This window comes from Gamsiella multidivaricata (assembly GCF_025024155.1).
Source record: "Gamsiella multidivaricata strain RSA 2152 chromosome Unknown BC939scaffold_3, whole genome shotgun sequence".
NCBI classification, from domain to species: Eukaryota; Fungi; Mortierellomycota; class Mortierellomycetes; order Mortierellales; family Mortierellaceae; genus Gamsiella; species Gamsiella multidivaricata.
In genome coordinates, this window is record NW_026251711.1 from 734,951 (window position 1) to 746,350 (window position 11,400).

General features: G+C 48.0%; 3 protein-coding genes across 3 annotated transcripts; 2 read left to right on the plus strand and 1 right to left on the minus strand.

Annotated features, from left to right (window-relative positions):
* Positions 1–24: 24 nt before the first annotated feature.
* BC939DRAFT_405952 (uncharacterized protein) lies at positions 25–5,273 on the plus strand. The gene is made up of 7 exons (XM_051552842.1): positions 25–198; positions 299–1,153; positions 1,244–1,389; positions 1,490–1,698; positions 1,797–3,850; positions 3,957–4,344; positions 4,438–5,273. Exons 1-7 carry the CDS (start codon positions 133–135, stop codon positions 5,193–5,195), a joined length of 4,476 nt encoding a protein of 1,491 aa, XP_051417301.1. The 5' UTR covers positions 25–132; the 3' UTR covers positions 5,196–5,273.
* A 2,726-nt stretch (positions 5,274–7,999) lies between these two features.
* On the plus strand, positions 8,000–8,533 carry BC939DRAFT_472908 (uncharacterized protein; the record flags this gene model as incomplete). The annotated part of the gene is made up of 1 exon (XM_051558313.1): positions 8,000–8,533. The coding sequence occupies one exon, from the start codon at positions 8,000–8,002 to the stop codon at positions 8,531–8,533; it is 534 nt and encodes a 177-aa protein (XP_051417302.1).
* A 103-nt stretch (positions 8,534–8,636) lies between these two features.
* Positions 8,637–11,255, minus strand: BC939DRAFT_498784 (IPP transferase-domain-containing protein; the record flags this gene model as incomplete). Its single annotated transcript, XM_051559863.1, has 11 exons — positions 8,637–9,000; positions 9,095–9,179; positions 9,254–9,307; positions 9,403–9,558; positions 9,654–9,719; positions 9,815–9,899; positions 9,987–10,071; positions 10,165–10,241; positions 10,343–10,618; positions 10,713–10,850; positions 10,974–11,255. The coding sequence occupies 11 exons, from the start codon at positions 11,253–11,255 to the stop codon at positions 8,637–8,639; spliced, it is 1,668 nt and encodes a 555-aa protein (XP_051417303.1).
* Positions 11,256–11,400: the final 145 nt, after the last annotated feature.

The following is an 11,400-nucleotide window of genomic DNA, read 5'->3' on the forward strand; positions in this document are numbered from 1 at the left end:
GCGGTTTTTTTCATTACTACTTGAATCGATTCTTACTCTGTCCAATACTGTTAATCTCCTTTCCATCCTGAAGATCGTGCCATCGGGATCGCAACAGACTTAGAGGAGCGTAAGGACACATCAGGAGTCACCATGTCTTTAGCCAACTATTTCTTTGGAAATGTTGACAAATCGGGCAAAGTGGAAGGCCTGCCTGAGGTAACAACTCGTTTGCATCAACACAACTCGACAGCGGGACAAGTGCCCTTGACCTGTTCACTCATTCAAACCTTTTCATGCTTATTGCATTTTGATGTAGGAATTTCGCGAAGCATTGGAGAGTCTTGGAAATGACGAACGATTGAAAAGTATCTTCTCTGCAAAAACGCTTGGCGTCGAAGACAATGAGGTGCAGGCACCGGCATCAGGCGCTGGCGACAATGACGAAGACGAAGACGAGGACCAGGACGGCGAGGTGAACTTTGCAACCATCACATCCAACTTTGAGCGGGCCAAGGATGCTGTCGACTTTTCAGGAATCGACGACCTCGCTGCTGACAACACTGAGCAGGAGATGTTCAAGAGTCGATATATGCAAAGGGGCCTTTCCGCCGTCAAAGCGACCGCCACTACAGCCATGCGAAGCAGTTCTGGCAGCAAGGGAAGGCTAAATGGCATGGACGAAGACTATGACGAGGACACGGACGAAGAAGAAACGCCCAAGTCCGGCTCTCGGCGGCAATCACCATCCGCATCAGTAGCCTCAACAACGCAGAGCTCGACCAAACCCACCTTATCCTTACTGGAGCAGCAAAACCTTTATCTTATGGAGGAGCAACAAAAACTACAACTGCAAGCTGGAAGCGGATTTAAACCAGTACTACCGCCATCGTCACTACCCGCACTTCCAGGACTTACTACTTCACCCACGCCGGCAGAACCTGTGGATGTACATGCAATATACCCCGCATTCGAGGAGAACAAGATCTTAAAGTTTTCGGACCTCTTCAACACCAAACGACCAAAACGACTTCCACACTCGAGAGCCAAGCCTGCTGAGTTTCCAACTAGCGCCAAGTTCAGTCGAGAACATGATGACCGAAGACTATTTGAACAACCAGAGGATCCTTCTACCGACGAAGGACAGTACGCCGATTATTATGATGACATGGAGGTGAGTTATCAGTCATGGCGCATTAGATTCATAAGCTCTGTGTGGGCATTTTGACTAAAGCTCATTTTTATGATGCTTTCTTTGATCTAGGAAATGGTGGACAAGGAATGGGCTAACAGTTTGCAATGGAAAGTCCCGAGTACGAAGGATTTTTATTCTGTGCAACTTGAGTTGTGGGAAGACAAAATCATCTGGGACGATGCTGTGGTTCCATCCCAAAACATGGAAATGAACGGGTGAGGCTACAAAGACAGCTAATATGGTGATGCTTCCCAACAGTGAAATATCGAGTTTAAATGTTGTTAACATGAGTTGTCTCAATGCATTGCTAACTAGGAGTGAGAGCTCATTTATTAAAAATTCGTCTGAGCTGTTTGCAGTCCGGAATTACGAGCTGGAGAATGGTGATTGGGAGGAATCGATTATCTGGGACGAGAATAAACCATACAAGCCATTTGCCCATATCAGCCTCAACATGAACGACGCAAACGTTCTGTTCGATCTTACATCAATGGATACCAAGGCAATGGGAGAAGGGTTTAGAGGTGAGGACATACGACATTTTCAAGCAGAGCTATGATGTGCTAGGCGTTGTCCTCATTTACTAACAACGCACGCGTTTGTATTATGTGGTCCGCTCTAGGAAAACGTGGAAAGAAGGTGCAGCTGCCGGCTTACCGTGTGGTGACCAACAAGAACGACCCCTCTGAAGCCGAGACACACAGGAAACTGCACATTGATCGGTTCAACCTGTCGAACGACCGATTTTACGAAACGCACAAAGAGGGCCGGTTCCACAGAGTGCGTCAGACATTCGGACAGCTGGTTGTACAGCATGCTCTCCCTGCGGTCAAGCTGATGAAGCCCTGGTACAAGAACAAGCTGACGAAGTCAGAACTCCGGTCATTCCACCGACCACAGCTTCAGCTGTCCCCCAACGCCGACATTACATTCTCGCGTGTGAAAGGCAGCAAGAAGAAGAAGCAAAAACGCAAGGAATTGGGCGAGGTTATGAGGAGCTCCAAGGATCTCACACTGCGCGATCACACCAACTTTGTGCTACTGGAGTATTCGGAGGAGCACCCGGCCATTGTTCAGAACGTCGGCATGGGAAGTTTCTTGATCAACTACTATCGCAAGGAGTCGATCGACGATACGCATGTACCGCAATCGGACATCGGAGAGCCCTTCGTTCTGGACGTCGCGGATGCATCGCCATTCTTGAATTTTGGAAACGTCGAATCTGGACAAACCATCAGCGCACTTTACAACAACCTTATAAGGGCACCAGTTTTTGAGCAGCCAGCTCGGAATACAGACTTTTTGGTCATTAGGAATACCTATAAGGGTGAAACAAAATATTACATCCGTCATATCCCTCACCTTTACGTTGTCGGTCAAACGTACCCAGTTCAGGATGTTCCTGGACCTCACTCGCGAAAGATCACGACTATGATCAAGAATCGTCTTCAGATCTCTGCCTTCAGATTCATCCGCAAGGATCCACACAGTCGACTGCGATTCGTCAAACTTGTAAAGGCGTATCCTGAATACTCTGAGATCCAGATTCGACAGAGGCTGAAGGAGTTTGCGGAATTTCAGCGGAAGGGCAACAACACTGGTTTCTGGAAACTGAAGGCGAGCACGCCTTTGCCAAGCGAGGAGGAGATCCGGAAGCTGGTTACGCCTGAGATGGTCTGCTTGTATGAGAGTATGCTTGTTGGACAGCGACATCTCTTGGATGCCGGTTATGGAAAAGCAGCTGATGGAGAGGACGATGCGAATGAGGACAATGAGGCCAACATGGACATCGAGGAGCAACTTGCACCATGGATCACTACCCGAAATTTCATCAATGCTACACAGGGCAAGGCCATGTTGAAGCTGTGGGGCGCCGGTGACCCCACTGGTCGTGGCGAGGGTTTCAGTTTTGTCCGCATCAGCATGAAAGATATTTTTCTGAGGCAAGGAGAGTCGCTCGAGGAGAGATTAGCGCAGATCGAGCTATTGCCCAAGAGCACGCATCGTTACAATGTCGCGGAGCAGCAACAGGTGTACAAGGAGGAAATCACCCGCATCTGGAACGCACAACGTGAGGCCTTGAGCAAGATCGAGGAGATTAACGGCAACGATGACGAAATCGCTGGTAGTGACGATGATGAAGAAGAGAGCTATAACCGACAGAGAAGGGAAATGTCGGCTGTTGATAGGAACCGCGTTTCGCCTTCACCGTCGTTGTTTGGCCGATACCGTGACAGTGGCGACCGAGATCGCGATCGAGACCGCGATCATGACATGGACGACGATAATATTTCTGTGGCTGGCAGCATCAGCTCACGCACCAGTGCAGGAAACTTTGGATCATCTAGAAACAAATATTTGATTATCAAGCGACTTGTCCGTCAGCCTAACGGTGAGGCCATCTGGAAATCTGAAACGATCCGGGACCCAGCTGTGATGAACAACTATATCCGGCACCGTCAGCTGATTGAGGAGAGCTCAATCAGTACAGAAGCATTGGAACCGACGGACGATGAAGCCAAGAACGAGAGAATGAGGAAGCGTATCTTGGAGGAGATTGCCAGATTGAACAGAAATCAGGAGCGTAGGATGGCTCGAGCTGCAGCCAAGGCAGGCACTGCCCCACCAGACCTCCCAATCAATCCGGTGACGGCGTCACTCAAGAAGAAAGTTGTAGTAAGTGGACGAGACTTTGTTGACAAGTCTTTTATGTCTAGCTTGCATTTGTACAATGCGCCCTAACATTGCCACTGTGGTCCTTGTTTCGATTATGTGTTGATAGCGTCAATGCAGTAATTGCGGTGCCTTGGGCCATATGAAAACGAACAAGAAGTGTCCAAAATACGTCGATCCATCAGGGGCGCTCCCTAACTTGGGTGTCACTGGAACGGCGTATGTCACTTCTGGAGGCGTTGGAAGCAGCATGATGTCGCCGCCGCATGCGCCCTTGCGCCAGCCTTCCATTCCACCTGGAACGCCTGCAGCTATGGCTCGAGGAGGCTCAGTCACTGGCGAGTACTTTAGACAGATGTCACCTCAATCTTCAAATGCTGGCGGCAACAAGATTTCAATCCCCAAGGCAGTGATCGATCGTGTGGTGGAATCAGAGAAGGAGCGCGAAAGAGAGGATAAGGAAGCTCTTGTCGTCCGGTTGCCTTCAAAGATGCTTCGTAAGTACTACTGTATGATCGCGGGGACATGAATCTTCTGGAAAGAAAACTCTATTAAACGTCTGTTTTGTACATTGTGGGGTATCGCAATAGAAGCGGCACCAAAGCGGAAGCGAAGCGAGTCGGCTAGCCAGCAAAACAACGATCTGGACGACTTTATGGATTATTTGCACCCTCCTATCAAATCCTATGGTCGCCGCAAGAAGCCGGATGTTGAGCTCGCCAATATTATTGAAAATGTCCTCGCAACCATTCTTGCGATGCAAGAGGCGACTGATTTTATGAATCCGGTCTCCTCCAAATATGCACCTGGCTACGACATTGTCATCAAGCAGCCACGCGACCTCTCTGGTATGCGCGATGCGAACAAGAATTACTATGCCTATCGTACGGTGGACGCGTTCTTGACGGATATGAGGATCATGGTCAATAACTCATGGATTTACAACGGGGAAAACTCGCCCTGGACCAAGGCCGCGATGGTGTTGTTGCAGAAAGCCGAGGAGATTTTGAGCCCTCAAATGGAGAACATCCGTCAGCTCGAACAAGAGATTCTGGAGGCAGACATCAAAGCGAACATCTATGGTGCAGCCGGCACCCCAGGAGGAATACCCGGTGCGACGGGAACACCACCTCCACCGGCCTTACCAAGCATTCATCCTGCAGGATACGGAGTTTACACGAGCGCAACTTTCCCGGGCATTGGTAAACCGTTCCTCGGATTCCAGGCCCCTCCAACCAAGAACGGTGGCCAGTCTACAGCTGCGTCTGCAGCTGCAGCTTCTGCCCCTGTTCCTATCACTGACCCTGCAGATGTGCAGCCCAAGACCGAGACTATGGAATGGGAGTAAATCAGTGCAGCTACCTTGTGTATGTTTAGTGCCTTAGTGCTTTCTAGACAATAAAACCTGAACATGACCATAATCACGAATATGAAGGCGCATGGTTTTCTCAGGCAGACTGGTTGTAAATATGTACTTCGCAAAAACGGGGCAAAAGAACGCTATTCTCACTCGCAATTGATCGATAATCAAAACGCGCTCCTGCACTCCAAAAACTCAGGCATACAAAAATCAAGGATGCAGAGTACGATTTGAAGATTAAGGCCTTGCTGCGAACGAGTTGACAAACGAAAATGATGAAGCAAAGGGGGAATGATGGTTACTAGCCGTATTCTTCTGTTATGAACCTGCAAGGACTTTTTTCATAGGAAGTATCGCCTGCGGACGCGTCCAAGACTGTATCTACTCTTCCGTTGGCGACATTGTCTGCAACAATATGCGCCTTACAGCTCCTCAAACTGGTCGAGCACATCCTTTATCCGTCGAAAGCTCCTTTCATGCGACTAGTCCAGTCGTCTCTGGAATCATGCCGCGTTCAGGATTATATGACAGCACTCCACTTTGAGATCCTACAAACTGGATATTGTCATCAAGCGTCCTGCTAGGCGCGACCAAGACCTCGACGTTACAGCTTCTGCCGCCCCATATCTGTTGTATCCTTAGACAGCGGACCCAAGGATCCCCAAATGGGAAAAGATCGTCAACTTGATCACAGAGAGCTCTGCCCGAACGTCGGTTCCCGTGTGTACTTGAAAACCGCAGGAGTCGAAGTCTACGACATCCGGAACTCAAGCTGAACTTGTAGAATGAATGTCATAAATACCCACTGCAAAAACGGCGGCACGTGTCAAGTACTTTTTTCAGGTATGAAGATGTTCCTACGAGAGAGCGTGATGCCGTGATACGGAACTTTAAGAACTCGGTATTATTTTAGCCGTAGGTTCCTTACGGGCCTTACCCTCAAATGCACAAATGCTACAGTATTTTTTTTTTTTTTTTTTGCGTTGCAAGATGCCTAGGCTGGCTAGGTTACTATCTCGGTCGTGTTTTGAATTTTTGTAGAACCGACGCCGACATCGCAGACTCCAAGTTGTCATGCGATATGACGAACCTGTACTCGATATCTCAGAGCTAGAGCATCTGAGATGAGGAGAAGCAGTATATGCGTTTGAGGAATAAGCTATCGCTCGCGGTGTTTCTTGCAGCCCGACAGCAATTACGCAAGCTTGAGGCTGGATGATAGCCGAGTGGGTATGTATCCGGGATACAGGACCGTTGTTGCTTTTCGTACGCTCGTATAGTCTCTCCCCAATATGCCTGTACCGCGTAATCGACCTGATTGCGCTTGTGGATGTTGTGGAATCTTTGCTGCAGTATCTGATTGTTGATAGGAACACTCTTCTGATGGAACGGTCTATTTGACATGTACAGTATTCATGAGCTGCCCAAAGTCGAGGGAGCCTTCGGCTGCGAATCTCGATCTAACCGTTGTAGTCTTTAAGGACATAGATGATGTGCCTGTTGAGGATAAGGATCCCATCTGCCACAACGGCGGCAGAGTCGGAAGTGTCAAAAGACTTTCACCAACGAAAAGCGGCGCGTGTAGAGGCACTCGAGTTGTTGAGCTTGTTCTTTTATACAGGTAAAGGACCAGGTCGTGTATGGCCTTCTACAGAAGGCGAGAATCCATCCAAGCTGTGTAAGGCATTAGACCAGAATCTACTCTCTCTTCCAGCAGTGAGGGCAGCGACGAGGGTCGAACGTCAGGCTTAAGGTTCCGCCTGATGTTTGGAATGTATTGGTGTATCGAGGCCATCTATGAGCGATACCAAGTCCTCTTGAACCTGAAGATCCTGCAGTGGCATGGATCACTGATTCTTTGGACCTTGGAGAGTTGCGAATATCCAGGACTTGACAAGTCACAATGACAAAACAAAGAGAAACGGTTCGTCGTGCCATAGTTTTTTTTTACACCTTGACGATATTCTCAGAGGCACTGAGCGACGATAGAAGGTATAGAAATAGGGTCACGCTATGGTGGAGAGTTTTGATTATACATAGACAAAGGCAAGTAAAGTTTCAATAATAACCCAGACTTAGACATCGACTCGTTGATTCTGAGGTAGCTAGATCGATAGTACTCGTCGCCGGTATTGTCACCGGTGTTGTTACCAAATCACAGAAACCCAGAGAGCTGACAGAGACAATAGGTGGCGTCCGAGGATACAGTTGGTGATGATGATGTTGATGATGACATGAATCTGCAGATAAAGCAGCCCCGGTTTTCTCATATCATGTAATGTTTATAAAAGCGTACCCTCGATTAACGACCATTGTAGACAATCTACCACGGCGCAAAGAGAAAACTTGTTAAGCCCGTTACAGGGGGAGTACGGAGGAGACGCGCTAGAGCTTCATCAAGAACTATGTTTTGGACGGTATGAAGATACCTAATGAATACACGGCTGTTCGAGAGAGGTGTAGATGGATTGGTCGCAACATTGACGCGTGAGAAGGCAATGCAGCGGCCATAGAGGACACGCATTCCTACTAATCTATGCCTTCAAAAGTAATAGGCACAGCGAATCGAAACGCTGAAATAGAACGTTGTATGAATATCATAGGTAATATAGCATCCATCTAAAAATACATTTTTGTGCCATCTCACCCTACGGTTTCACAGTTTTTTCGCGTCTTACATATTGGCTTCTACACCTTACATGAACGCGTTCTTCTACAAATACACGCGAGCGAACATCTCCTAGATTCTAATCATCTCTCTCTTTCCTTACAACACAGACTCTCGCTATAGAATGATCTTACAGAAATGTAACACTCTTGCAGCTCTAGCCTGCGTGGTCCTCCTTGCCTTCCCTACCGGCATTCATTCGGTTCCCACTGCCGCTGTAGCTACGGTCCCCGATCCCGCCTCGGTTGCTTATAACAGTCCCAGCAACGGAAAACACGATGAACACGGCGGACAACCATCTCCGAGCAAGAATCATGACATGCTCAAGGAGTGTGTCGCCCTATGCCAGCGACATGTCGAGATCGTTTGGCCAAAATGTAAACAGCCCGGCGAAAATTCAGACGATTTGATGGACATGAGCATGACCAGGGAGGATCCGTGTCTGCTTGCGATCCGGATGTGTGCCAGGGGATGCAAGGCCATGGGAATGGTCTACAACAAGCTTGGTACAGGTGATGGTAACAATAATGGGAGGGAGAAGGATCTGGAGGAGTGGAAGGATTGGACGGAGACGGATTGGAAAGCATGGACAGAGTCCGTCGAGGATGCGGCGATCTCATCGCATGACGAAGCACAGAGCGATGTTCAGCCATTATAGTAGAGTACCTTTATTCTTTAAGCGTCCACAACCTCGCACCTCGCACCTCTCGCAAAGGAGGGTCTTTTTCTATTCTAAATAAAAAAATGGAAAGTATGGACTACTACTTAGTGTCGCTCGTACTCGTAGTTTCGGTTGTCCTCCGTACTTTCGCTGGACTCCCTCCGTCATGTTCCCCTATTACCTCAACCTCATTGTTCAATGTTCCCTCTCGTTTCCGCTTCTTATACTCCTGAGCCTTGAAGTACCACCAATTGGATCCGTCGCGCTCCATCTCTGCCTTATTGGTTCTCATCTTCCGATGCTGCTTGGATCGAAGATGCTGTTCCCATCCTGTTGGTCCATGGATAATCACGGGTGGGAGGGATTCTATGGAGCCAGAGGCGTATTTTTCATGCATAATTCTTTGCATCCCAGTGCAGATGTCACACTCTTTCTTTTCCCATGATTCCAGAGCAGCTACAGTGCTGTAAATAGAACACAAGACGATAATTAGTATACCAACATCCCGATAAGTGTCGGCTTCAGCGGAGTCGTATGTAAGATTTTTAGGGTACATACTCAAGATCGCGTTGTGCAGTCAGCATCTCTCTGGCGTACGGGTTCAAGTCTTCCGGATTTGGGAGTGCGTTTCCAGCAAAGAAATCTACCGGAGATTGTCATGTTAGTTTTCTGAGGCTGCATGCGGATCAGAAAGTATGGTCCGTCATCGGACCCTACCTTTTGCAATCTTGACAGCGGCGTTTCCAACGTTTTCCTTCCAAGTATCAAGCGCTGTAAGTCAGAACAGACACATTTCTCAGGTCAGATTATGACTGTTATCATGACAAGAAAGCGCTCTGGCCTAAGCAAGAAGATGGTTGTCTTACATGTCGCGTCCAGCAAAAAGACTTTGACTTCTTTCTCTCGACATAGCGGCAACAGTTTGTTGCGGATCCAGAGTACCTGTCTCTTGGCGTACTGTCGGGTTCTGACCTTCATGGTTTCTGTGCACTCGGCTTTTAGGTCTTCCAGTTCCTTGGTGTCTATGGTGAATGAGGAGGAAAATGAGTCAGCTTGTCGCTTTATCGGTTACCAAGGCGTAGCATAATTAAGCCAGGCAGAAAAAAATCATGCTCACCAGTAGGCTGTTTGTCTTTGATAGCCTCCTCGAAGGCTGTGAAGTACGGATCGAACTCTTTGTATCCTACATTGCAAACCATATTGGAGATACGTAAGCATCAGTCGACCCTTATAGTTTTCCTTAGTGGAAGTGTTCATATGCTGAGTAAAGATTCTTACCGATTGCTTGCCAGATTCCGCGCTCATAGTCAGTATTCGATCCAACACTTTTCCGCATCCCTTTGATTTCATCAAAAAGACCTCCCTGCGTTCAAGAGTCAAGGGCATTTCAAATTGTTAGTGTATGCTGAGGCTACGAACAAGAAAAAAAAATTCTGAGCTATTGACGCACCTTGATCATTGTGTCGACTCTTGCATCCAAGCGTGCGTTCAATACGTCCGGTGCTGAGTAGATCCAGAATATACACGATGGCATCCTGCAAAACGCAAAAGATCCGACTTTGTGAGTATAAGTCCTCACTCTACGAGTCGCGCTCGGGAAATAAGACACTGTATAGCCCAAGCCCTACCGTAATCTTTCGTTGTCTGGTAAGGCGTGCTGTTTCTTGATCAAGTCACTCTGACATTCGCCCGTTTCAAAAAAGACCTGATGTTCCGAATGATGGATGGTTTTATCAGTGCTTGTCCAATATCGTCTTTGGTTTTGCAGCGAACGCGAAAAAGCGACTGACAGATCAGATCGCGTACCTGCAGGGACCGCGTGATCTTTCTTCTGTCGTTTTCGTGCCATTTGTTGGCCATGATTGGGTCTACCTCCTGCAGTTTCCTGTATAATGTAGAAGTATCGGATTCCCGCAAAAACTTTTCGTTGGAATCATTCTGTTCTTGTACTTGTCTTTCGGTCGAAGAGCCCACATTCTTTTTTGTGTCGAGTAGCGTGTCGCGCCATAAAAGCGATTGAATGTAGTAATGGGTGCCTCCGACGACAATAGGCATATGCTTTCGATCGTGAATCTGTTTGATCTACGTGGACGCAACGTCGGAGCAAATTATCTTAGTACTTTCTAAAAGTGCCTTTGGCACTTTACTGCGGTAGATCAATGCAAAGGTCACTCACCAGTTCTAGTGCATCCGCTTTGAAGTCGAGAACAGAGTACTCTTGGTCCATAGGGAGAAAGTCCATAAGATGGTGGGTGATACCTTCACGTTCGTCCATTGGCATTTTGTTGGTGATAATGTCCAGCCCTTTATAGACCTGTCAAGAACGATTTGGACACAACTGACGAGAGTTAGGTTTGATCTGCCTTTTTTTTGCGTGTGTGTGTGTGTGGACAATGCAGGCAAACCGTCCTTAAACTCGAATCGATTGACGTAGTACCTGCAGTGCATCCGCGTTGATAACTTCACCATCCAGTTCTTTGGCAAGCTGGATCGATAGGTTGGACTTCCCGACTCCTGTCGTGCCAATAACCGCTATCACGCCTGGATCCATGGCTCTGTTGAGTGTGCTGTACATAAAACGGGCGCTCTGCTGTGGCTTCCAAGAAGCCTGCGTACTGAGGTAGATCAACCTTGGTGATCGCAGTGATGTCCACGAAGATTCAAGTCTGGAACTGAAGGTCAGGGTCTTCCGTGCGACTGCCAGACAATTTCTATGCATGAGTTCCGCTTTTGTGCATGGTGCTCCTTCTTCTTCTCCACGCTCTGCAAACCTTTTTTTATTGGATGCTTCAATGCAGCAGGTTGGGAAACCCTTAAGATTGAGCAAGTGACGTCTACTGTCGACCCAAGAAGTGGGTCATGCG